We start from the raw sequence: 26,341 nt of genomic DNA, 5'->3' as shown, positions 1-26,341 counted from the left end.
TCCATGGGCAACCTGGAAGTGTGTTGAGTGGACAACTGAGGGACTGCCTCTGACACATGGGTGTCAACAAGTAAATACTTCCCCCTTGCATCCTTGGTTTAGATGGTTCCAAGATGCAATGCACAGGTCACTGGCTGGTTGGACACCCCTGCCCTGGGTGCTGGCCTCCCTGATCATGCATCCTTGTACTGGCTCTGCCTCCATCCCTGCCCTTCTCCTCCTATCCTTGACTCCTACTTAACAGAAGTGATGGTCTTAGGCTCTTTCAGGGAGCCCAGGCTAAGACACTTGGAGGAGGAGGCTGGCATAGTCCATAGTCAGTGGGTTGAAGGTTTCTAGCACACAGGGATTCCTCTCAACTCTAGAGACCAGTCCCAAACTACTTCTAGGATCAGCCCAAACTGACAGACAGAAAGGTCAGCTGATGGTGTGGCGGGGCTCCCCAAATTCTGGAAATGAAGATGGCAGGCAGCTGCTATTATTTAAAAAATCATTTTATTTATTTATTAAAACTTCCACATTTCCCAAGGCACTTCAGTAGCTTTCACAAAGATAGGTTATTTGAACCAGGCGACGCCTGTGCTTTATAAGTACCGTGGTGACAGAATCAGTGGACGATCACACTGAGCATAAAGTGGCTTCCAATTATGCTGCATAAAACCAAGCAAGCAACTCCACAGGACTGTGAACACGATTTTGGTTTCTTTTCTGTATTTTCCCCATGATTACGGCGTCACAAAAGGAACACACGAGATGACATCATGTTGGGCACTCAGAGAAGTGCTCGTGGCCAAGGCAGGCAGGTAAGGCCTTGCACAGTGTCAGCGGCAGGCCAGTGTCAGCCTGATTCTGGGTTAAAAGAGGCACAAACCAGGAGGCTAAGGAACCAGCCTTCCCCAAGTCTATGCTGAAGGGCAAATAACTTAAGGAGAAGGAGACACAACAAACAAACAAACAAGCAACAAAACCCACAGGACTGTTGAGGGAGGAGACGGGGCTGCTTGCCTTTTCCACTGACGTACTGCCTTCACAGTGCTTGTTGCAAGAGGTCTGATTTACACAGATCCGACAATGCGTTCCGGACGGGCCTGGGCAAGCCCAGAGCTTCGAAGGGATGTAAACAAGTCTGCCCAGCAGTCGCATTCCTACCACTGCGGTCCAGGAGCTCCTGAATCCTCGCACCGGGCTGGGTCCCGCCTCTGCTCAGTCAGTGCCTTGCACCTTCGCTACCTGTGTGTTTCCTGGGGCCTGTGCTCTTCTGCCCTGGGGAAGCACCAAGCCCCGTTAATGTCCTTTGTAACTGAGACAAGGTGCGAAATCAAACTCCCTGTGAAATTCTTTCTTTTCCTCTAAAGTTCATCATCAGCGGGAAGTGGGGAGACCACAGATCTCCACTTCCCTTGGGGGGACTCTTCACGCAGGCGTAAATGAGAATTGTTCACATTCTTGCAGATTCCACTGGTTCCAGTACATCGTGACCTTCTTGGGGAAGAGCCCAGTGCATTGTGGATAGCTGGGACGTCTGCAGGTGGCCACGGTGGCCATCTAGGCCCGTACGCACCCTGGGCCTGGGTGTCTGTCCACGAGCCAGTCAGACATAGGCCAAGAGAATCAATGGCAAAGACCTGTGTCCCTGAAGGACCCAGAATCTGCACAGCCACTTCTGACAGGACGCAGCAGGCTGCTAAAAACCTGTGCTTTTAAGGACTGAGGGGCTTTCTTCGCCGTCTTTCAATATCCTCGTGTGGCTTGGGGTTTGCCTGTATTTTATACTATAAAGACAAGCAAAACAAACATCAGAAACAAGTCCTGGACAGATGGCTACCAGTCTCAAAGCAAACGTGCCAGGAACCAGAGAGCAGATCCCAGAAGGCTCTGCGAGCTGCTGCACCACCCAGGGCCACTGTCGCCATGGGTATATCATGGCAATGTCCACGCAGGATCAGACCAGAGAGGACAGGCTGCATGCACGCTGCCTTTATAACCTCTGATGGCTCTGCTAGTCCAGAGATGGCAGGGATTCTAGTGGGAGGGCCTCCGAAGGCCTGGCCAGGCCCTGTCTCGGACCCCCTGGATCAGCACTGGGAAGAAGGAAGCTTCCTTACCCTTTGACTCTTAGCATCTGGTCAATGGTGTCTGGCAGGGGAGCACCGAAGCTCTCTGGGAGGAACAGGGTGAGGATGGCAGTCAGGATCGTCAGACTTCCCATGAGAATGTAGGGCAGGAAGCGGTCATAGGCACCTGTGGCAAAGCAGAGGCCCACGCCCAGGGCTGCACTGAGGCTTGGTCTCCCTCTCGTCCCTTTATATCCCAGGACGCTCTAAAGGGGATCACCTGCCTCGATGTCAGCTGCAGGATTACAATCTGGTCCGGGGCGGGGGGGGGGGGGGGGGGGAGGAGGGAGGAGCTGAGCACGATTATTCCCATTTATTGGGTTTCCAAAGAACTTGAGGTGCTTGTCCAGGCACAGGCACACCAACTCTTCCAGCTCTGCAGGCGTGTCACAAGCCCCAACTGGTGGGCCTTCAGGCTAGGCAAGAGGGTACTGCTGCTTGCTAGGCCATGCAGTCTGCTTACTGGGCACTGTCAGGGTAGGTGTCACCCCTCCCCAGAGAGGCACTGGCTGGCCATGTGCAGGGAACAGCGGCTGCCATGAGGATTTGATTTCGAGGAGGGAAAACTGGTGCCCTGCTATATGAAACAGCACAGGGGATCTGGACACAGCATAAAGCCACTCTGTGAAGTGCTACAAGTTGCAACAATTCTGAATTCATCAGGCCTTGTGAGTGGATGTCTTTCTCTTCATGCTCCTTTTAAATGCTAATCCCAAACAGGTGGGCATTTAGCCTGGCGATTAAGATGCTGGTTAGGTTGCCTGCGTTCCACATTGGGGTGTCCGGGTTTAGTACCTGGCTCTGTCTCCTGACTCCACCTTCCTGCTAATATGGACGCTGGCAGGCAGCGGTGACGGCTCAGATGACTGGGTTCCTGCCACTCATGTGGGAGACCTGGACTGTGTTCCCAGCTTTGGCTCCTGCACAGCCCTGGTTGTGGGCATGTGGGGAGTGAACCAGAAGCTGCGAACTCTCTCTGTTTTGCACTCTCAAATAAACATATTTTTTAATTTTTTAAAAAATGCCACTTCCAAGATGTAACTTCTTCAAGCAAGTGCAGTGGTTCCTGAAGTAGTCATCTTTGACAGAAGGCTTGCAGAGGCGAAAACACCAAACCGTCCGACCTGTCAGCCACTTCCAGCCAGTCCGTAGTTTGAATGGGAGTTCCTCCCCACAACTAGAGCCGGCTGGTGCTTCTGTGCCATTGTCGCAGTGTGCCCGGGGACCCTGGGACTTACCGAGGTACACGAAGTAGGGCGACAGGATGCTGCCGAGGCGGGACGCCATGGAGCTGACTCCCACGCCCATGTTTCTGACCACTGTGGGGTACAGTTCAGCTGTGTACACGTAGACCATGGCAAAGGCAGCAGTGACTCCAAACTTGCCCATCATCACCAGGATGGTAGCCAAATAATACAAGTCTGCAGGGGCAAAGGGGAGAAGGTAGGAGTGGGCACCGAGCCCAGGGACGCTGCTGTGAGAGTCCCGTTTCTTTTCTGCCTCAGACAGACCTTCCTTTCAGATTTTGTCTTCCAACTTCCTATTATGGAATAGGGGCTACAGTCAAGATTTCCCTCCGAGCTGGGGCCCTGCAGCTGGGCAAGCGCATGCATCTCCTTGTCCCACAGACCACCAGGGACAGCACCCTCACCAAACCTGCTTTCCCACCCGTAAGCGGCTGCCACCGCACAACCTCCTACAGAATTACCGAGCGACTGTTAGGTGAGCGGGGACTTCGGGTCTAACTCACACACACACTTTCATTTTGCTCAGACCTCAGAAAGTGCACAGGCCGTGGGAACCCTGGGGTAGTCCAGCAAGGGGAGGCCGAGTGACCTGGGGTGGTGATGAGCCCATGTGAGACCGTCCACACCTACTCTGAGCTCCTTCAGGTTTGTCACACTGGGGCTGTCCCCATGCAGAATGCTCCGGCCTCTGGGAGCAAAGTGACCACCAGTGACTGTGGCAACCCCAGGGGTGTGCAGAAGACTCCATGCACAGAGGCCAGATGAGGGCCCATCAACTGTCCTAGAAGCTGTCGGAAAGGGCTACCTCCCACCCACCTGCAGACAAGAAGGCAATTTCAGAAATCAAGTTCTGCCCACAGCCTAGGGCACCCTTCCCGTGACCTGGTCCCTGCTCCTTCTCTTCCCAGCTCCCTCTCTCCTCTCTGGGTCCTCTCTGCTCAGGATGCTCACTCTGCTGCTGCTGCTTCTTGAAATGTCCTCCCCGACACGGGCCTGGCTTCCACAGCACCTGACGTGTGTTTCTGCCCAACCTCCGCTGCTCAGGGCTCTGCCCATCACCGCTCCACGTGAGCCAGCTCCCCGCTGCCTCTTATTTCCATCCATGGAAAGCTACGTAATCTGAGCAACAAGCACTGCCACTGTTTGTGGTTCGTCTTCTTGGGTAGGGTGGGAGCCCGCTGAGCCCGGGGCTGGCCTGACCTCTTTACACCGTCAGCACCAGGCCTGTGCAGGCACTCCACAGCTACGTGTTGAATACAGAAAGACAGAGCTAGCAAAAAAGCAATGGGGATGCTCTCCTTCTTCACCCTCATTCTGGAGAGGAAAACAAATGTGAACACATATAATGTGGGCTTCAAGTGGAACTGACCAACAGCCCCAGCATGTCCTCTGGCCCACGCCCCCAGAGCCCAAGCCAGAGAGAGCGTTCTGGCCTCAGGAGCCATTTTCTCGAGTGTCAGGTCAAGAATGCATCCATGCAGGGGAGCTGAGACAGCCTTGGTCTGGTTCTTTCAGTAAGGAAGGCAGCCTGGCAGAGAGTGAGTAACTCAAAGCAAATCTGAGCCCGCAGGTGCCCGTGGTCCCTACCTGGGGGCACCAGCTGCACGAAGAGAAGCACACCACCGCCCAGGAAGAGGGCAGTGGCCATGGAATAGCGCCGGGGCAGATACCGCAGCAACAGCCAGGCCAACATGTACGCTGGGACCTCCACCACCGCCGAAAGGAAGCAGTTCACGTAGATGTCCCCATGCAAGTTAGGAGTATCCAGGGAAAGCCCGAAATAGCCCACGGAGATGGTCATCCTGGAACGGAGGGCAGAGGGCAGCTGGAGACGCGCTATGCACATCTCTCCCAGCAGCAGCACAACTGTGAACACGCAGTCATCTCAGTAAATCCCCGAGTCTTGGTTAAGTGGAGGACAGGAAGGTGGCAGATTTAATCCTGCATCTTATTCCCCGGATAGGAGAGGAACTGCCTCCAGCCCAGGTGCCCCAGCATCGTGGCTTCCATGCCAGTGCTGTCAAAGCACATCACACGCAAAGTACAAACCCCCAACGTGCCTGCCCGCTTGCAAAGTCCTAAGTGGAAGCATTGACTTCTCTCTTCTCTGCACCTCCCCAAGTCCAGCAGCTGCAGAAGGAGCCAGGGAGTGGGTCAAGAGGCAGATGTCAGGGGCAGGACTGAGGGGCTAATGAGGCAGGACACGAGCCCAAACACCTGAAGCCAGACCCCGCAGCCAGGAAGGGATGGTCCGAGGTGGCTGCCACCAACCCCACTGCACTCACGGAGAAGAGTGGGAGCTTCTCATGGTGCGGCAGGCCCTGTCCCCAGGAGGCATCTCTCTCTGTTGTGACACTCACAACTGTTGTGACTTGAAGGGTCACACATCTTCTGACCCCTCCCCAGGTGGAAAGCACAGCCGGTACAAGGAAGGGCAAGAGGATGTGGACATATCCCCGGGACACCCAGAGCAGGGAGGAGAGCCTGGGGGAACCAGAGGGGTGACTCACTGCAGGCTGGCAGGCTGCAGGCAGACTCAGGGAGTGGTGCCCTGCCCCGAGGTTCCCTGCCCCATTTCCTGGGAATGGGTGACTTGGAGCACCACCCAGGGAACAACAAGGCCAGATGACCCATAGCTGGTATTCTGCTAGCCAGGATTCTGCAATGGAGGCCGCCCTTCTCGCCCATCCTACCACCACACAGCTGGCGGGCTCAGGTTGTCACTGACAATCCCAGGGGTCTGGCCACCGAGCGAAAGCTACCAGGCACTCGGAAGTGTTCCCTCTCCTGAGTGACTCACAGACCCCCTGCTGACACTGTGCAACACCGCATCAGGAAGAGGCTGGCAGGGACGTCCAGCCAGGGCCCTCACCAGGGTGTCTCTGAACACGCCACGAGGAGCAGCTTCCACGGTACAGGTCTACCAGGTATCAGCAGCCTCAGGACAGGGCCTCACCTGTCTTCTCAGGTGGGTGGGTAGGAGAGACAGGGGGCAGCAAAAATTAAGCCAGGACCCACAGTGAACAAGGATCCAGCTGAGGCCCCAGAGAGACCTCGGAAGGTCCCGTATGTCCCCAGACTCCACAGCCATCGTCCTTCTGCCTTCCCAAGCTCGCAGCACGGTGACCCCTGAGGCAGGCTCACGTGTCCCTTTGGCTCTCTGATGACACAGGCTCTCAACTTGCTTTGAGGCTCATGTGCAAAGAGAGGCGTGACGGCCACGCCCAGAAAGTCTATGCCAGGTGGGGGGCCCTCGGTCAGCTGTCACTCACGCACCACAGGATCACGGACATGATGGTGACTATTCGGATATTCCGGGTTCGGAGCAGATCCAGGATGCGGTAAGACTGCTGCTTCTTGGAGTTTAGGTCTTGTAACTGCAGGAAGGACACAATTAAAGGTGAGGGAGGAAGGGCAGGCTGGAGACAGCACATGGCCATGTGCGCGAAACCCTGTGCTCTGGGCTCCCCAGGGCTCAGTGCTGGGCAGTGTTGGACCTTTCTCCTGGGAAAAGACCCATGGATGCACTGACTGGGCTACCGAAGGCTCTCCTGGCCTCGCTGATAAAGCATCAGAATGAATGAGGACAGGGAGTGGCCGCTCCCTCCGTGTACTGGCAGGGCCGAGGCCCAAGCTTACAGCTCCCTGGCCGCACATCCCCGACCTCAGCTCACTGGCCGCATTCCAGGAAGGCCTCCAAACATTCCTCCCCAAGGCTGGCTCCTTGCCCTCTGGGTCAGAGAGAGAAACTGGCTGTGTAGTCTATTGATCTGACATTTTAAAAGAATTAGTGTTCTGAGTCCTCAGACCATGTAGTTACTGGTCTACTTCCAAGGGGGAGAAAAAAAATCAAACAGAAAAACAGGAAAATTGACCTGAGCTTCACCCAGAGTAACTTCCTATGAAATTCAGCACAGCCACGGCCATTAATAAAGCACACGTCTAAACACACACTGATGTCGCTTTCTTAAGCAAACCCGGCTCCAGGGCTTGTTTTCCTGAGTTAGCAGTTCAACCAAGGGTCAGCTTCTGACTTCAGGATTCCTTGAAATAGCCTCATTTCCTCAAAGATGCCGGGGGGCCATGCGTTCACCCAGAGCGACCCTCTCTCAGAAGCCCTCTCGGCCACACTCCTGCCCTGACCTTTGTGCCCCGGAGCCTTAACAGTAGGTGCTAAGTGGAAGCTGCTGTTGGGCCACCACTTAGCCCGGATGCCAGCAGGGAGGAGACCATCAGCCACTCTGCCTCCAAGAAATGGCTCCCCCTTGCCCAGTTTGCATCTCGAGGCCTGAGTGCCAGTAGCGTGCCTGCTGCACACGTATCAGCCGGGCTGCTGTCGCTGGCCAGCACTTCCAGCTTGCAGCCTCTGCTTGGAGCGAGAGACTGAGGAGAGCTGCCTGCTGCAGAGACGGGAGGCAGAGGGGAACAGGACAGGGAAGCCAGGCCAGGACCCAGGTGGAGCCAAGCCCCTTCTCTCGGTGTGTGAGAACAGGGCGTGCGGGGCAGAGGGGGAGGGAAGAGGTGGCCGACGACTGGGCCCCAGCTCCCAGAGGATGGGCACCGACTGACGGTCGGAGGAAAGCAGGAGGCTGTGTGTCTCTAACTCCGAATCTGTGTGCGGCTGCAGGCCACAGACTGAGTTTCTTCTTCGGTTAACAAACTGCCTGAGGCACAAGCAACTGTGATTTCCCCAAATGCTGACTTTGAGAGGCCGGTCATTCATAAAGGGCGTCTGTTATCGAAACGAATGGTTAAGATACACAGCTGCCCAGAAAGCAGCAAGCAGAAGCAGGAGAGCCTACAGTCTGTGGGGAAGGTGGACAGAGCCAGGCAGGGGCCCGGCAGGGAGGGGGAGCGCCTGTGAGCAGGGGCCCTCAGGGCTGGGTACCCACCGTGGCCCCCCACGGGCTCCCGCGTGGTGCTCACCTCGCTTGGGTCAAAGATGGTGGCAGGTGCAGCAATGCCGTTGATCTTGGCGGCCTTGCGGATGATGACCTCCGCCTCTTCAAAGCGTCCCTGGGAGATGAGCCATCGGGGCGACTCTGGGATGAACCTGCAGGTGCAAGGAGCGCCCTCAGGGAGGCCTCCCTGTGGACGGCTGACCGACAGGCCAGGCCTGTGCGCAGTGAGCTTTCAGAAGCTCGCTGGAAGCTATGGTGGGCATGGGCCTGGAGCAAAGGGACGGCCCATGCTCGGTGACCCCCTGAGGTGGGAGCTACTGAGGACACTTCGGCGCACACCCAGATAAGATCCCTGTGGGGGCTGGCCAGCCCGCTTCCGAGGAGTGGTGGCGCCCCCTGCTGGGGCCTAAGGAGACAGGCCAGATGGCTCCTGAAGCCGGTCACTGCTGATGTCCCAGCGGGCCCAGACCCTGCTACAACCCCTGCACCAGCCCTGGCACCCTCAGGAGCTTTTGCATTGACCTTTTCACCTCTACGCTCTCCTTACCCCACCCCTGACTGACGCGCCAGACTTGCCACAGCCTCCACCGACACTAGCGTGTCTATGAGGGTGCCCCTGTGCTGGCGGCTTCTGTGGGTATCTGCTATTCACCGAGCCCAGGCTGCACGATGTACTCTTTTCTCCCCCACGGTGCCCTGAAATGCTGTCTGCTCCATGTGGGCCACCGATCCTCTGCCCCACCGCCAGCAACAGGCGCCTCCCCCTTGGTTCCCCTACTGTGTCCCCCTCCACGTACATAACGGCCTCTTCCCACTGCCCGACCCCTCCAGCTCAGGGACACAGGTGGGGCTGGGTGGTCTCTGTGCAGCCTCCCTGAGGAGCCTCATTTTCGTTGCTCTACCTCTTCTCCCCGTGTGTGCAGCATGAGGCCTCGGCAGCCACAGCCAGAGCCAGGGCCTGGGCTGTCTGGGGCTGGGCCTGACAACTTCCTGGCGGCCATGCTGGACCCAGCTTCTCCCAGTGACTCCCTCCACTCCCCGCACTTCCATCAGCACAGCACAGGCCGAACACAGTCTGCCGGTGGCCTGGGATGCTGCTCTGTTTTGCCTCCCCTGAGTGTGCAGGAAACGCGGGGAAACAACCCATGGATGATCTGCACTTCCTGTCTCTGGGAGCCCAGGCAGGGATCTGTGGGCTGCTGCTGCCCTCTAGTGAAGGCCAGAGGGCAGCCGTGTGGCCAGAGGACAGGCTGGGCACCGGGCCAGGCTCACCACCACAGGGCCGCACACAACACCCCGGGCACCGTCAGCGCCAGCAGCAGCATCCGCCAGTCTCTGATGAAGTAGGCGAACAGCGGCAGCACCATGTAGCCCACGGCGTAGAATATGCACACGCCCAGTGTGGAGAACACAATCCGGATCGACTTGCTGAGAATTTCGGTTCCTGTTCAACACAGGGGAGGGATCTGGTGAGTGTTCCGACTTGGGTTACTTCCTCATGATTCAGTTATGGTACTATTTTCAACACACAGACAAGAAGGCGGCCAGAATTGTCGCTGAGTTCCTGAGCTGAGGGAGGGGTTGGGATTCTGAACGCAGCCCAGCCTGTCCATCTCCCGGGGGACACACCTTCTAAGGCCACGTCAGGGCCCCTTTAACCCTCACACAAAAGGTGAGAGCATTCCTCAGGCCACACCTGCTGACCATTATCCTTCAAGGAAAACCATCTTCTATTACAACGTCAAAAGGACACAATAATCCTTTCTGCACACAACCCAAGGAGCCCAACGACCTTATTAGCCGGGGCTGATATCCTGCAAACGAGCCTGGCAGGCGGTCAGACAGGACGGGCTGGCGAGTCTGCGCACCTGAGTGACAGACCTGGAGGGCGATGAAAGCCATCTATACCCACTTACTCTCATCTGCAGATGGCACTGGCCTCGTACTCTGCGGGGGCGGCGGATCTCACTGGCCTGCCTGCCGGTCAGTCTTCCCATCTCACGCCACACCTCCCTTCTTCCCCAGGAACCTCAGTGGGGGCAGGGGCAGGCTCTTTCAGATGGACAGTCTCTGGAGAGCCTTATAAAATGTCCACCAAGTACTACTAAGACCAAGGTGCCACATCCCAGAGGCCAAAAGAGAACTGGAAATGAGAGGTCAGGGTTTTGTGGTGCTGGCTGCTTGTCGGCTCAGTTTGCCGGCCTGTGAACTGGGTACACGGGGCCCTGGCCAGCACTGCTAGAAACTACATCCCTTTGAGGGGTATCACAGCTGTCTCCAAAAGGGCAGGGGTGGGATGAGGGTGAACACAGGGCCTAGTACTCGGGTCCGACTTGATGCCATACCCAGGACAAACGCTGCCACGTAGTTGGAGATCTGGCCCATGCCTACGAGGACAAACAGCACGGCAAACATCTCGAAGTTCTTTGAGAAGACCTGCACAAAGCTGAAGCCCGTCTGCATGCCCATGGTGACAAAGAGCACGTTCTTCCGACCAAACCTGGGAGGAAAGAGAGGGGCAGAGCACCAGCAGGGCACAGGCGGCAGGACAGCCCCGCCGGGAGGGGCTTTCCCCACATCCACCCAGGGAGCGGTGGTGGACAGGGTTCCCAGGGATGCTCCCTGTCCCCAACTGTCACTCCTTGTTACTCCTCCTTCCCAGTCCCCAGCATGAACGTGCAGCCTGGGCACCAGGGTGGCCAAAAAGGCAGTGCCACAGGGCGGGGATGAAAGCACATCAATCATGCTGAAACCAAAACACCCGTGATGGCATTTTACCGGAGGATCGCTCAACTCTCGGGGATGATCACTTCATTACAGAGGAAGACTGGTGACAGAGGGAAGGAGGCCTTTGTCCTGACTTTGTTTTACCAACTACGAACTGTAACCAACAACAGATGAGGGCCGAGGCCACTTACGATGGCATTTCCACTAGCAAACAAAACAGTGGTGAAACCAGAGTGCCTCCATTTTACAGCCCTGATGCGCTAACAGGTACAGGCGCTGCGTACCCACGACTGCTAACATCACAAGAAGACAATCCCAGGCCGCGCGCCCCGTGCAGTCTTGCCCAAGAGCCGGAATCGGAATCTGAGTCTCTGGATCCAGCTGCCAATCTGCAAGAGGACTGAGGAATCCACTGGACTGCACCACGAGGGCACGGTCAGCAAACGCGACAAAGCAGAAATTCTGCAGACGGCACGGCACGGCTCGTCCACAGATAATCCGTGAGGCAGAGAAAGGGATGGGAGAAGACACTGGAAGTCAGGAGATACCCAAACTTTAAAGTGTGAAAGACTATTATTTACATCTAAAGATGCACATGTGGATGACAAAACTAGAAAATACCAACAAAGAAGAGGGAGGCCAATGGTTCCTCAGGGGGCAGGGGCGTGGTAGCTGGAAAAGGCACTTGGATGGGGCTGCTCGGACAGCAAGGTTCTCCGGCTCAGCTGGGGGTGTGGTCATCTTCCCAGAACAATTCAGTAAGCCAGAGATTTGTTCTGTGTGGTTGTCTATATCTGTGCTCATTTTTAATAAAAAAAAAAATGGGTTTGGGAGAGAGCTTGTTTCCTCTGTGTGTGTGTGTGTGTGTGTGTATGTCTGTTTAAGAGAAATGGGAGGAACCAGAATAGCAGGAAGTAGAATGAGCTTGAGTCTGGCCAGGGCTTGTGGACAGCCAGCTTCATCCAGTGAAAGTTTACCAGGGGCCAGCGCTGTGGCGTAGCACATAAAGCCTCAGCCTGCAGTGCCAGCATCCCATATGGGCTCCAGTTCGAGACCCAGCTGCTTCACTTCTGATCCAGCTCTCTGCTATGGCTTGGGAAAGCAGTGGAAGATGGCACCCATGTGGAAGACCTGGAAGAAGCCCCTTGCTCCCGGCTTCGGATTGGCGCAGCTCTGGCCATTGCGGCCACTTGGGGAGTGAACCAGCAGATGGAAGACCTCTCTCTCTCTGCCTTTCCTTCTCTCTCTGTGTAACTCTTTCAAATAAATATTTTTCTAAAAAAAGCAAAAAAGGAAAGTTTACCGGGCGTCTTCTACACTATGCACTAGGGATACCGCGAAACCCAACAGGACGCTGTCTGTCCTCAAGCAGCCTGCAGTTCAGTGGGCGGGGCAGGCACCAACCACATTTCCCGTGAACAGCCACACGGCAGATACACGACTGCACATCGAGACAAGCGCACTGAAGGAATGGCACCCAGCTGCACAAGAGACACAACTAAGACACGTGGACTGAGCATGGGGGAGGAGAACCGGGCACCCAGGGGAGGTCTCCCTGATGAAGGTGCGCTGAGATGCCACTCCAAAGAAGCTGCGGCAACGGCGGTGGCTGTGTGGGTCCTGGCTGTAAGGCAAGCTTTCAACGGCAGTCATCATATGGCCGGGCTGGGGACCACCATTAATCCTAGGATAACACCTTTGCTTCACCCAGTTCTGAGAGGTGCTATGAAGGGAAGCCGTGGGTGCCAGGATAATGTAAACCAGCCACCCTGAGGTAGCCTCCACGGCCAAGGCAGGCCACAGGAGGTGGAGGGGGAAACACCTCCTTTGTTTTTTTTAAAAAAAGATTTATTTATTTGAAGGCAGAGTGCAGACAGAGGGAGAGACAAAGAGATCTTCCATCTGCTGGTTCACTCCCCAAATGGCTGCAATGGCCAGAGCTGGGATAGATGGAAGCCAGGAGCCTGGAGCTTCTTCCAGGTCTCTCCTGTGGATACGGGGCCCTAAGCACTTGGGCCACTTTCCACTGATTTCCCAGGCATATTAGTAGAGAGTTGGATCGGAAGTGGAGCAGCCAGAATTGAACCAGCACCCATATGGGATGCCAGCATTGCAGGTGGCAGCTTTACCTGCTATGCCACAGCACCAGCCACGGAGGGGAGCACTTTCACTGCAGTGGAGCACACGGCACTGTGGCTGCAGCGGGGGCCAGTGTGGCTGCAGGGGGGCCAGTGTGGCTGCACGAGGGCCAGTGTAGCTGCAGCGGGGGCCAGTGTGGCTGCAGCAGGAGGGCCAGTGTGGCTGCAGCGGGGGCCAGTGTGGCTGCAGTGGGGGCCAGTGTGGCTGCAGTGGGGGCCAGTGTGGCTGCAGGGGGGCCAGTGTGGCTGCAGCAGGGGCCAGTGTGGCTGCAGGGGGGCCAGTGTGGCTGCACGAGGGCCAGTGTGGCTGCAGCAGGGGCCAGTGTAGCTGCAGCGGGGGCCAGTGTGGCTGCAGTGGGGGGCCAGTGTGGCTGGCTGCAGGTGTGTAACAGTGTGGCTGCAGCAGGGGCCAGTGTGGCTGCAGGTGTGCAGCCCTGTGGCTGCAGGTGTGCAACAGTGTGGCTGCAGCGGGGGCCAGTGTGGCTGGCTGCGGGTGTGCAGCAGAGGGTGGCAAAGGCAGCAGGAGCAAAGTACACAGGCCTTGCAGCTCTGGGAGAGCTCATGTTTCTCCTCAGTGCAATGGCAGTTTGTTTAATTTTGGTCGTCACAAGTCAGAAAGGGGGTGCTACTGGCATGTATCTAGTGGGCCCAGGGTAATCTCCACAACTATGCACTACGTGACTTCTGCTTACGCTGCTAAGAGGGCCAAGGCAGAGAACTCCCGGCCTGGAAGGAGACTTCAATTCCCCCTGCACTGCTCTATGACAAGAGTGCTCTGTATGCCAAACAAGGAGCAGTCCCAACTACAAGGACAACTGATACAACCTTTACCCTCCTTCCCTTCCCCCAGGACGCCACTCCCCAGGATGGAACAGAGAGAAAGATGTGGAGAGCACCACTGTCTGGTAGCCCCTGAATGGGGCCAACAACACTCACTTGTAAGATCTGTCCACAAAACAGCACACACACACACACACACACACAGAGGACGTGTCAGCAGTCTGCTTCTTCCCAGAGCTGTGCCTCTCTCGACGCACACACACAGATCAGAAGCGCCAGACAGAAGGCTGGGATAATACAGAAGACGGTGAGTTCTTGGTGTTGTGTAGGAAAGTTCCTACTGGTAGCCTCCACGACAAGCTGAAGGCATGAATCTGCCGCTCCTGGGTCATTTACCGGGCTTAGGTTTTCCAACAGCTTAAGAGATGGTGAGGACAAAAGCTGGCCACCCTGCAGAGCCCCGGGCCTTCCACAGGAGGGCACACAAGCCTGAAGGGTGGTACTCGGAGCTGCAGGCAGGGCTGTACTCAGCTATGTCACTTACTCGACTTGAATGATCCTACTGTGAAACAAAGCTGTGTTGCCAACACTTTAAAAAATGTTTATTTTCATCTATTAAAAGGCAGAGTGACAGAGAGAGAGGGAGAGAGCGAGCAAGAGAAAGCGCTTCTGTCCGCTGGTTCTCTTGCCGAATGCCTGCAGCAGCTGGGGTTGGCCAGGCTGGAGGCAGGGGCTGAGAGCTCAATCCGTGTCTCCCCTGCAGGGGGCAGAGGCAAAGCACTAGAGCTGTATTCTGCTGCTTCCTAGAACATATTAGCAGGAAGCTGACGGGGAAGAGAGGCTGGGCCTCCAACCGGCACTCCAACAAGGCAGCCGGCGTCCCAAGCTGAGGATCAACCTGCCGCTCCACAATGCCTGCCCCTGCTGCCAGAATTTTTAAAAAGGTTTGAAAAACACCATATTAGGTAGGCCTCGACATATGCATAAACTCTGGCTCCACTGTTTCCTTGGCAGCAGGCCGTGTGGACCTTAAGCCCTTCCCTCGGGTAAACAGGGCGCTGCGGGGTAAGCAGGCCCACACTGACTTCCATTCTGAACGCCTTGTTTTTCACATCAGCGCAATCCCTTGGGGCCCCAGCTGCCGATCTGCCCCGTGAGAAAAGACCACCTCCTGACCTCTCCCCAGAGGCCACCCCATCCATGTTGGGGGCTTTGATGTGGCTTCCATCAAATATGCGCCACTATCCCCCACCCTCAGTTCTCACAGAGCACCACATCCCTACCTCCAACTGTGCACTCAGTTTCTTTTCTTTTCTTTCTTTCTTCTCTTTCTTTCTTTTTTTTTTTTTACAGGCAGAGTGGACAGTGAGAGAGAGAGACAGAGAGAAAGGTCTTCCTTTGCCGTTGGTTCACCCTCCAATGGCCGCTGTGGCCGGCGCACTGCGCTGATCCGAAGCCAGGAGCCAGGTGCTTCTCCTGGTCTCCCATGCGGGTACAGGACCCAAGTACTTGGGCCATCCTCCACTGCACTCCCGGGCCACAGCAGAGAGCTGGCCTGGAAGAGGGGCAACCAGGACCGAATCTGGCGCCCCGACCGGGATTAGAACCTGGGGTGCTGGCGCCGCAGGTGGAGGATTAGCCTATTGGGCCGCGGCGCCAGCTACTCACTTTCTACACTCAAGGTTCTCATGGTCACCCCCAATCCAGTGCATTCAAAGTAAACCCAACATCTGCAGACACGGTTCTCTCCCAGTGTGCTCCAGCACGGAGGACAGGATCGACCCTCACCTGCTGATGTGGCCAGAGATCTTTGTCCCCTCATTGCCACACTCAACCCACCAGCAGGTCCTGCTGACTTCGCCTCCCACTGCTTCTCTCCATCTGCACACCCTCATGCTGAGCCAGGCCAGCACCATCTTTTGCAAGAACCATTGTGATAACCTCTTCATCAGCCTCTCCACAATCCCTTCTCCACCAGGCTGTCTGACCTTTCAAAAAAATGCAAATCTGATGACTGTCACACTCACTCCTGCTTTAAAAAAATCCTCAATAGCTTCCCACTGCTCTGTGGTGGAAGCCCAAACTCCTCACGCAGATCTGCCGAGCCCTGTTTGTCCTGCTGCTTGGGCCTCTGCCCGCCTCACTGCCTTCATCTCTACCTCCCGCCCAAAGCACAGTTTCTGTCACTGGGACTCCCTGGGGCCAGGCCTCAGAGCATGCTGCTTTCCCTGCCAGACGCTGCGTCTGCTCTCCACCCCCTCACCGGGCACAGCCACTCACCTTTCAATCCCAGGCTCAGGCTCCCCCAGTGGGGAAGCACCCGGACCCCATGCTACACACTCCCTTAGCAGCTTCCTTCTGTCTCACTTAGCATAGCCAAAGGTAACACTCAGTCCTCAACCTTCACTGCCCTTCACTGGAAGGGAAAATTCTAGGAGAGCAGGGACCTAGCACAGTGGTCCACATCCAACAGGAAAGCAAGGCCATCTGGGTCCAAATTCTAACTCCGCCACGTGCCAGGTGTGTAACCTTGGACACCTCATTTAACCTCTCTGGGTTGCACTCTCCCCATCTGTAAAATGGGAATAACAACAGCCCCTACTTCATAGGATTATAAGAGGTAAGTTATTTTTGTTTTAAATTATTTATTTTACAGGGAGAGAGAAAGGGAGAGAGAGATATCTTTGAGAGATCTGCTAGCTACTGGTTTACTCTCCAAATATCCACAGAGCTGAGAGTAGGGACACAATGCAGATCTTCCAAGTATGTGGTAGGAGCCCAACTACTACAGCCATCACCTGCTGCCTCCCAGGGTGTACATCAGCAGGAAGCTGGATCAGAAGTAGAGACAGTACGCAAACCAGGCAGCCCAATAGGGGATGCAGGCATTCTAAGCAGGGTCTTGATCACTATGCTAAATGTCCTCCCCAGAAAAATTCTACTCTTCTAAAATTTTTATTTTTATTATTTCACACACACATACACACACACACAGAGAGAGAGAAAGAGATCTATCCATTGGTACGGGGTCGGGGCCATGGCACAGTAGCTTAATCCTCTGCCAGCAGCACCAGCATTCCATATGGGCGCTAGTTCTAGTCCCAGCTGCTCCTCTTCCAATCCAGCTCTCTGCTGTTGTCTGGGAAAGCAGTAGAAGATGGCCCAAGTCCTTGGGCCCCTGCACCTGTATGGGAGACCCGGAGGAAGCTCCTGGCTCCTGGCTTTGGATCAGTGCAGCTCCAGCCGTTGTGGCAATCTGGAGAGTGAACCAGTGGACAGAAGATCTTTCTCTCTGTCTCTCCTTCTGTCTATAACTCTAACTTTCAAATAAATAAATAAAATCTTTAAAAAATAAAAGATAAAATAAAAATAAAAAATATCCATTGGTTCATTCCCCTAATGACTCAAATAGGCAGGACTGGGTCAGACTGAAGTCAAGACCTGGGAACTCAATCCAGGTCTCCCACACAGGTGACAGGGATCTGAGCCGTCACTTTCTGGCTGCCAGGGTGTACATAAGCAGGAAGCTGGATTAGAAGCGGAGTCAGGACTCGAACCCAGACACTCTGCTACGAAATGCGGGGGTGTCTAAAGTGGTTTCCTTCCTTCCTTCCTTCCTTCCTTCCTTCCTTCCTTCCTTCCTCTCTCTCTCTCTCTCTCTCTTTCTTTTTTATTTAGTAAATATAAATTTCCAAAGTACAGTTTATGGATTACAATGGCTCCCCCCCATAATTTCCCTCCCACTCGCACCCCTCTCATCTCCCGCTCCCTTTCTCATTCCATTCACATCAAGATTCATTTTCAATTATCTATATATACAGAAGATCAATTTAGTATATATTAAGTAAAGATTTCATCAGTTTGCACCCACACAGAAACACAAAGTGTAAAATACTGTTTCAGTACTAGTTATAGCATTACTTCACATTGGACAACACATTAAGGACAGATCCCACATGAGAAGTAAGTACACAGTGACTCCTGTTGTTGACTTAACAATTTGACACTCTTGTTTATGGCGTCAGTAATCTCCCTAGGCTCTAGTCATGAGTTGCCAAGGCTATGGAAGCCTTTTGAGTTTGCCGACTTCAATCTTATTCAGACAGGGTCATAGTCAAAGTGGAAGTTCTCTCCTCCCTTCAGAGAAAGGTACCTCCTTCTTTGATGGCCCCGTTCTTTCCACTGGGATCTCACTTGCAGAGATCTTTCATTTAGGTCTTCTTTTTTTTTTTTTTTTCCAGAGTGTCTTGGCTTTCCATGCTTAAAATACTCTCATGGGCTCTTCAGCCATATCCGAATGCCTTAAGGGCTGATTCTGAGGCCAGAGTGCTATTTAGGACATCTGCCATTCTATGAGTCTGCTGTGTATCCTGCTTCCCATGATGGATCGTTCTCTCCCTTTTTGATTCTATCAGTTAGTATTAGCAGACACTAGTCTTGTTTATGTGATCCCTTTGACTCTTAGACCTATCAGTGTGATCAACTGTGAACTGAAATTGATTAAGGTGGTATCTTAACTGCTATGCCAACCACTTGTCCCTGTTTTGTTTTTTAAACTTTATAATACCATAACAGTATCTGGTACAAATTAGTTGCCAGTGATTATTAAATGTAAGTGATCAACTGATGCATCTTAATAGATTAAAGACCTGGACAAGTGAGTACTTTTCCTCACAGGGCAAGTATTTCAGGCTCAGAGTTGTCCACCTGTGGTCAGTCTACTGAACTCTTTAGTATTCACTGGTGATTTTAAGAATATTTTCTTAAAGATTTACTTAGGGGCCAGAGCTGTGGTGTAGTAGGTTAGGCCTCCACCTGTGGCACCAGCATCCCATATGGGTGCTGGTTTGAGCCTGGCTGCTCCACTTTCCATCCAGCTCCCTGCTATGGCCTGGGAAAGCAACAGAAGACGTCCCAAGTGCTTGGGCCCCTGTACCCATCTAGGAGACCTAGAAGAATCTCCTGACTCCTGGCTTTGGATCAGCCCAGCTCTGGCCACTGTAGCCATTTGTAGAATGAACCAACAGATGGAAGACCTCTCTCTTTCTCTGTGTCTCTTCTTCTCTCTGTATGCAACCTTGTCTCTCAGATAAATAAATAAATATTTTTTTATTTTTAAAAATATTTATTTATTTATTTGAGGGTCTGGCACTGTGGCATAGCAGGTTAAGCTGCCATCTGCAGTGTTGGCATCCCATAAGGGTGCCAGTTCCAGTCCTGGCTGCCCCACTTCCAATCTAGCTCCCTGCTAACATGCCTTAGAAAACAGCAGAAGAGGGCCCAAGTCCTTGGGACCCTGTACCCACATGGGAGACCCGGATAGAGCTTCTGGCTCCTGGCTCTGGCCTGGCCCAGCCCTGGCCATTGCAGCCATTTGGAGATTGAGCCAGTGGATGGGAGATCTCTTTCTCTCTCTCTCTCTCTCTCCTCCTCTCTCTATAACTCTGCCTTTCAAATAAATAAATATATCTTTAAACTAGAGCATGGACACTCTGGGCTTAGGGAGCTCGGGTTTCTTTACTCAGCAAGAATTGGGCACAGGGCACTGCAGGCTCTTTTCACTGATAAGGGATCTACGCTTGTGGTGGAATGAGAAGGTCATGCCAAGATGGTCGCTGGCAACAGAAACTGCCTGGCAACAGGTCGTGATTGGATGGTTTTGGAAACCACATGACAACAGAGCCTGACTGACAACAGGCTGTGATTGGATGGCTTCAGAAACTGCCTGGCAAGAGAGCCTGACTGGCAACAGGCTGTGATTGGATGGCTTCAGAAACTGCCTGGCAACAGGCTGTGATTGGTTAGGGCATAGACCGCCCCTTGACCGGATTGGCTGCCTTGGCTATATAAGCAGCTGTAGCAATTGAAATAAAGGAGTCTGCAGGCTGCTTGCCTCAGGCCTGCTTTCACCGACTCCCAGGGTCTGTGTGGTGACTCCGCGCCTCTTGCCCTCACCACGCTCTTCCTCTCAGAAACGAATCCACCTCAACATACACTGCAGATACAACCTCCTCTGCTTTAGAAAGGCAACGTCCTGGGCAGAGACGACACCAGCGGCTCAAGTCAAGGGCCAGGCCCGAGCTCCTGGATTGGTGCTCGGGTCCCCTGAAGCTACAAGGGACAGACACCTTACCTGTCTGAGAGCTGCCCCGAGATGAAGGAGCCCACCAGCACACCCACGAAAAACAAGGAGATGGTGAGCGGGGCCTTCCAGTCATCGTCACACACCAGGTCCCACTGGAAGAGGAGCAAAGGGATGCATCAAACACTTTTCAAAGCAGTCTAAGGCTTCTTGGAAAAAGAGGTCAGCATATCCTGCATCCCAGCATGCCCTGAGTATGTGAACTACACCGGGCAGAGAATGCCTCACCTGGGCAGGAGGGCAGGGAGCGGGCTCCCTCACCATGCTACATCGTAGCCTTGGTCCTACTGTCTTGCTTCCATTTTGAGCAGGCAGGGAGTAGAACTCTACCCACATGGCCACCCGGGTAAAGGTAAGGCCTTCGTGTTCACTCCTGAGATGATGTGCAGAGCCCAGGGGTGTGGCACAGGCTGAGGCCGTTGCTCAGGGGGCTGCAGGCCACTGGCACGAGTGCACTGGTGCGCTTCCGGAGCAGGGCTCTGGGGCTGTAAGGGTCACTGAGGCCCGAGGGCCCAGGGTGCACACTCTGGACCTGTTCCTGCTGCTATGCTCAGGTTCCTACCCTGGGCCAGTGACACCTGGACCCTCTTTGTGACATTTACAGTTGGCATCCTGATGCTGCATGCCAATCCCAGGCCCAGCTGCACCTCGGAGCCCTGCACAAGCAGGCGGGAAACTCGGTGTGAACTTCCAACTACTCCTAACTGGGTGTCCAACCTCAGTCAAGCCAGTCCCTGCTCCCCTACCATATAGTGCCTTAATTCCCATTTGTAAAACAGGGTTTGTGGGGTAAGGAGCAGGTGTGTGGTTCCATCTGTAGCCACCACAAATGGGAACAGAAGCCTGCAGGCAGAGGAAGGGTCCAGGGCCCAGCAGCTGGAGTCTCGAACACAAGGAGCCAAAACAGGAACCTCAGTGGTTCCCAGAAAAATGTTTCCCAGGACAGGGAGCTCCCCAGCAACCTGCGCAGACTGTGCACATGAACAGCTGCCCTCCAGGAATGCAGAGCCCTGCTTGCTGTGCACGGAACCCGCCAGCTCCTGAGTCGTGAACAGAGCCCAGAACGAAGCCCCTCCTCTGGGCCAGTGATGGGGAAAAACGAACCTGCTTCTCTGCCCTGCTGGGCAGCGTGCTCGCAGCCTCTGGGTGCCTCTGAGAGGGGCCAGAGGGCAGCCGGCAGGTTGGACACAGAGAACGCCCACAGTGGGCAGTGTGGCTTACACGGGTGTGCTGCTGGCTTCCTGCTTTAGGGTCAGATGCACTTAGAAGCACTCACAGTGGTGATCCCCAACCCAGGGGCAGGACTGGAAGTATCTCCCCCTCTACCTCTATCTGGAGGACACTGACTCTTGGTGCAAAAACCTGACAGCTCAGGCTGCCACAGCCTTCCCACCTCACAGCCTCAGAGGTACCAGCACCCAGACACAGCAACTGTGTCTGCAAAAGCCAAGACTGGGAGCAGTGGGGAGGCAGAGCTGAGCCGATCGGCAATGGGGATGCTGGGCTGACCTTTAGGGGCCACTCTGGAGCTCAAGAATGAATAAATAAAGGGCCAATCACTGTTTCTCAACTACTCTGTCTTGAGTCAGGGGCCGGCAAGGCTCAGAGACACAGAAATACACACAGGCACCGTGGCCAGCGCTAGGGTTGCAGCTCCTAGGTGAGGTCTCCCAGGAACAGACTCCTGAGCTGACCAGGCTGGGTGCTAACTGAAACCAGGTCAGATGCTGCCCTGCAGGGGACAGGAAGACTGTGGAGTGCATCTCGGCGTGATCCCAGGGCATCTCTCGGGGTCCCTCAGCCCCACCCTCCCCAGGTAGTCTGGCCTGTCCTTCATCTAGGCAGCTGTGTAACTCCAGAGTAACTGTGCCCACCACCCACCACTGTCAGTCTTGGACCATGCTCAGAGTCTGGCACTGGGCCCTCCAAAAGCAAACATGTCCTAATACTTCTTTCCTGCCAGCCAGAGGCCTGTGATCAGGGGTCAGGAAAGGTGAAAGACTGCCAAAACTGACATGGAATGGGTCCCACCCAGCCAATCCATCCACTCACCTGACAACCACTGGGCAGGCTGCAGCGGGCTGCAGGACTTTGCCTGAATCCTCATTTGGGGGACTGGGTGAGCAGTCCAGAGTCCAAGCCAAGTACCACCTCCCTACCCCTGCTTCATGTGTTTCCGAAGGCACTGGTGCCCTGAAAGGTACTAAACTCCCAGCTCCCAGCTCATCCACGCCTCCACTTGAATGTGTGGGTTTAAGACTCAACCACGAGTCTGGCATGGTTACCCCTTGGCTGGATAATCCGGGAAAGCAGGCCCCACTGAAAACAGCTGGGAGTAACTCTGGCAAAGCAGCAAGATTGGCTGTGCTTCTTGGTCAGAAACGTGCCTTTCGGGTGGTGATGGTCTCACAGGACTACAGGCACACGTGCTCAAGCTTTTCCTACTGCACACCTTGGATGTACAGTTTTTAAAAATGTCTTCTACATTGCAACAAAGCTGTTACCTCTTTTGAAAAAGACTTGTGTCTCTGAGAAAGAATCGTGTCTCTTCTACTTACACATGACTGGTGCTACTTTTCAGTAATGGGAAGTCGAGATGACAGAGCTCCCTGGGACTGAACATTCTGACCTATGAACTGGCTGGAAGGGAAAAGACAGGGTCTTTGCCCAGGAGGCAGAAGCTCTTCCCAGATGTACCTGACCTCACCGCACCAGTGGTCAAACAGCCCGGTAAGCACTACGTGTTACCGAACACGCTGTGTGCCGGACAATCTCGTCCTGCCTCTGGCTGCCATTCTGGCCTCAAGGCTGTCAGGGCAAAGTCAAGAGGTTATCAGCTAATGCATCCTCTACATCTGGCAGTGCCCCATTGAGAGGAGAGGCTCAGGGACTGTTTGGCCACACGGTGAGAGAGGGAGTGGGTAAACGAAAGGGCTGTCAACCTTCACCACCACCCTTCAGTATCCTTTAGGCTTGGCCCTTGGGCTTCACTACCCAAAGTGCAGAGGAACCCTGAATCTCTGTCTCTGGATGAGTTATTTTCCTTGCTCCCTGACCCCCTGCCTCGTGGCAACTGTCAGAACTCTGAGCCAAGGATGTCCTCAGATAGCCAGAGAGGGATTCAAACTGGGTACAGGCCGATGCGCAGGTCAGGTCTCAGCTTGGGGGGGGGGGGGTTCCTAACAACTCCCAGGAGTCAGAAGGGCGCAAAAGTTCCAAAGGAACCTCTGTGCCTGCACGCTGGAACGGGCTTCGGGGTGCGTGGGCAATCTGAGAAACCACACAGGTTTGCAGAGGAGGGGGCAGTCCCGGGCCCAGAAGCACCGCCAGGGGGACTGCGTGAGTCCCCACAGCCCAGGGATGACTAAGAGGCGAGGTGGGGGCTGGCCTAGAAGCATGCGCACCATCAGGCAATTCCTGAGCCCGTTCACTTCACAACCTGCCCGCTTCTTCCTGCCAAGTCCAGTGCCTTGCTCCAGATCCACAGTACCACACCCCGGGACACAGGGTGGAGAATCTCAGTTCCTTGAGAATACCCCGGTCGATCCTTTCTGGCTACCCCCCAAGTTTCCCTCCTAAAAACTATCCATTTTTCTCCAACTTTAGAGAAGATTCCTTAAATCATTCATTAAGCCAATCAATCATAAGCTGCCCAGTTCACTGCAAGTGGATGCACCTTGATGTGAACCAGGGAAAAAACAAACTGCAGATCTGAGGCTTTAGTCTCTGTTGAAACCTAGGAACAAGAATTTAATCCCATTGTGCAAACGCCTCTCTGTGGGATCTGGCACACAGGGCAGGCTTAGAGACATTTGGCAGGCACAGGACAAGCTACAGTGGTCAATGGGCCTGGTTGAAAGAAAGTGGACCTTAGGAAAAAAAAAAAAAAAAGAAACCTTTCAGAATGTTGCTGCAGCAGCTCCCAACAGCGACTGTTCACCTGAGAACAGCAGCCCGAACTCACGCATTCCAGATCCCAAAACAAAGGACTGTGTATTAATTTTCCTCTCCACAGAGACGGAAAACCTGGAAGTAGGCGAAAGGGCATAGAGCTTTGACGAAACTGCTGAGACAGCGAAATGAATAGTCTAAACAAAAGAATACAAGGCGGACTAACACGGGCAGCACCGGATCCGCCGGGCCGTGGGAGCGCCTCGGGGCTGCTACCTCTCTCAGCTGAGGGCAGGGTGTGGGCACTGAAGGACAGCAGCCAATGATGGGGTCAGGCTAGGGGACCCTCAAGGGTCCGGGGAAATCCTGGGAAGCCCTGGGCCTCTTCCAGCTTCACGCCTGCCCCCTTCCTCCGGCAGCCCCTAGCAGATGCATAGGGACTTCTGTGTCGTGAAGTCTGGCTTTCCCTCAGTGGCCCCTACCTGTGACTGTGTGGACAAGCCAGTTCTCCCTGGCTTCTAGGAAGGGAACAAACTCACTTGGAAGGCTAGGACCCAAGACCCGTACCCACCGAAAGCTCCCGTTCTCCATGCATTCTCTGGAGGTTTGAGTCCCCAGATCATGGTCAGCTACCTCCATTCTGCCCTTTTGTCCCTGAGAACGCCTGAGGATACTGCAATGATGTCACTCCCTGTGGGGTTCAGGTCACACTCAGTTCACAGGTGCTGGGGACATCAAATTTCTCTACGCAAACACATGTCTGAGCTTCCCAGGACAGCGCTCAGACTCCCTGGAAAGAACACACCTGGAGCCCCAGAGCCCCCGTAAGGCTCCAAGAGGGAACGTTACCGTCTGATGCCACACTGGGTCCCTGCCGCCTCCCCTCCCTGTGAACTCTGCCCTGCGTGCACAAATTCGTGCTATTGCATCTGGGTCATCCCAGAGTCACTGGGCAGGCAACATCTCCTGTAGGAGACCTTTCCTAACCTGGGAATCCCTAAACATGACACACAGGTGACCCAGTACCTACAAAGGAGTGCTCTGTCCACTGCTCTGCTTCCTCAGTTCTGTGGACACTCCGGGCAATGCCTAAGCAAGACACAAAGGACACTCACCTGCACCACTAACGTCATGTCAGGCACTGAGCCCCAAGGACAGCAGGTGCACCAGGGGACAGACACAACCCCTGGAAAGGAAAATCTGAGGGGCTGGGGACCAAGACCTCCACTACCCTCCACAAACAAAGCTTGTGCACTTGAACGCAGCGTGGCTGCCCAGTTCACCTGGGAGCATCCCACAAAACGTTCACAAGGCACCTGTATCTTCAGACACAAGGCTGTCAAAAGTTTGACAAGTGATCCGGGGCAAGAGGTGGACAGTTCCTCACAGGGCTGTCCCAGGGAGGGAACAGGCAGTCTTGGACACATGTTTCCCTTGACTATCAAAGCTCAGCACAGGAGTATTTCTCTAGTGGGAACGCATGCCAGGAAGCCAGAGGAGAGATGGTGCCAGCTCCACGTTCCAAGCTCCGGCTCTGCCACTCACCACTCCCACCCTCAAGCCAGAGGACGTCCCTTCTGGACTCCCTCTCCAAGGTGGCCGTGAGGAAGGCGCGGGAGAGGCAGCCTAACACCTGCTATTGCAGGGGCACGGTCTGGCTGGATGTCACCGGGCAACACGTTCCGGAGCCACCAGGGTATTCTAAGATGAGAGTTAACATTGCACCTGGGCTGGTGGCGGTGGATTTGAGGACCGAAGAGGTAGCTGCCTTTGCGCCCCTGGCCCGGCGGCCGGCGCGGCACCCACCTCGGTCACGATGGTGGACAGGTACACGTCCTGGCTGTACTCCCAGCCATCCAAGCAGCTCTCCTGCTCCAGCTGCTCCAGGTCCACGTCGCGCCCGGGCTCCAGCCCCAGCGCCGAGAAGTTGGCGATGGCGGCGAGCCGGTAGCGCCGGCAGCTGTGGGGCACCTCGCGGCCGTCCTGAAGCCGCAGCGGGACACTGTGGTTGCGCCACGCGCTGCTCAGGTTCGCCGACTCCGGCACCCGGCAGCGGTGCTCCGGGGTCGCCATGAGGAACACGGACGAGAGGCCATTGAAGCCGTTTGGGATGATGCTGGCGCTGAGCAGGAAGAAGATGAGGCGCTGGAAGGGTCCCCACTCGCCCAGGAACGCGGTCACCTCCTCGTAGTCCCGCATGCCGCCCTCAGCCGCCCGCGGCGCGCCGCCCGGGGTCGCGGACACTGCGGCGCGCGGGGGCGGGGCGGGGCGCGGCGAGCGCGTGCGCGTGCGCGTGTGCTCCCGGGCGTCCGGCGGAGCAGGGACCCGACACCGAGACCGTCCTTCGGCCGAGCAGGCTCGCGAGCTCCTGGCGCTCGGGCGCCGCCACCGGCCTTACATA

General features: G+C 55.1%; 1 protein-coding gene across 2 annotated transcripts; it reads right to left on the bottom strand.

The window, feature by feature from the left end:
- Positions 1 to 476: 476 nt before the first annotated feature.
- LOC100358417 (organic cation/carnitine transporter 2) lies at positions 477 to 26,296 on the bottom strand. 2 transcript variants are annotated; one of them, XM_051843393.2, is made up of 10 exons: positions 25,747 to 26,296; positions 20,041 to 20,144; positions 10,608 to 10,762; positions 9,535 to 9,706; positions 8,288 to 8,414; positions 6,638 to 6,738; positions 4,949 to 5,163; positions 3,353 to 3,535; positions 2,106 to 2,241; positions 477 to 1,772 (listed from the first exon to the last, which is right to left on the bottom strand). In XM_051843393.2, exons 1-10 carry the CDS (start codon positions 26,137 to 26,139, stop codon positions 1,685 to 1,687), a joined length of 1,674 nt encoding a protein of 557 aa, XP_051699353.1. In that variant the 5' UTR covers positions 26,140 to 26,296; the 3' UTR covers positions 477 to 1,684. The 2 variants fall into 2 exon arrangements, with proteins under 2 accessions (XP_051699353.1, XP_051699354.1); XM_051843394.2 differs by having other exon boundaries at positions 477 to 1,263; positions 25,747 to 26,268.
- Between the last annotated feature and the right edge of the window lie 45 nt (positions 26,297 to 26,341).

The sequence above is a fragment of the Oryctolagus cuniculus genome, chromosome 6, assembly GCF_964237555.1.
Source record: "Oryctolagus cuniculus chromosome 6, mOryCun1.1, whole genome shotgun sequence".
In the NCBI taxonomy this organism is placed as follows: Eukaryota; Metazoa; Chordata; class Mammalia; order Lagomorpha; family Leporidae; genus Oryctolagus; species Oryctolagus cuniculus.
Note: the sequence above shows the minus strand (reverse complement) of the source record. Positions and strands in the feature narration are given on the sequence as shown.

Bases quoted from the DNA above. Each gene is read 5' to 3' on its own strand.
- LOC100358417 (XM_051843393.2), bottom strand. From the start codon at position 26,139: ATGCGGGACTACGAGGAGGTGACCGCGTTCCTGGGCGAGTGGGGACCC. The intron at 20,145-25,746 runs GTGGGTGCCGCG...CTCCTCTTCCAG, and splicing joins TGTCCACCATCGTGACCGAG to TGGGACCTGGTGTGTGACGA. The intron at 5,164-6,637 runs GTGCGTGAGTGA...CCTCCGTTCCAG, and splicing joins ATCATGTCCGTGATCCTGTG to GATGACCATCTCCGTGGGCT.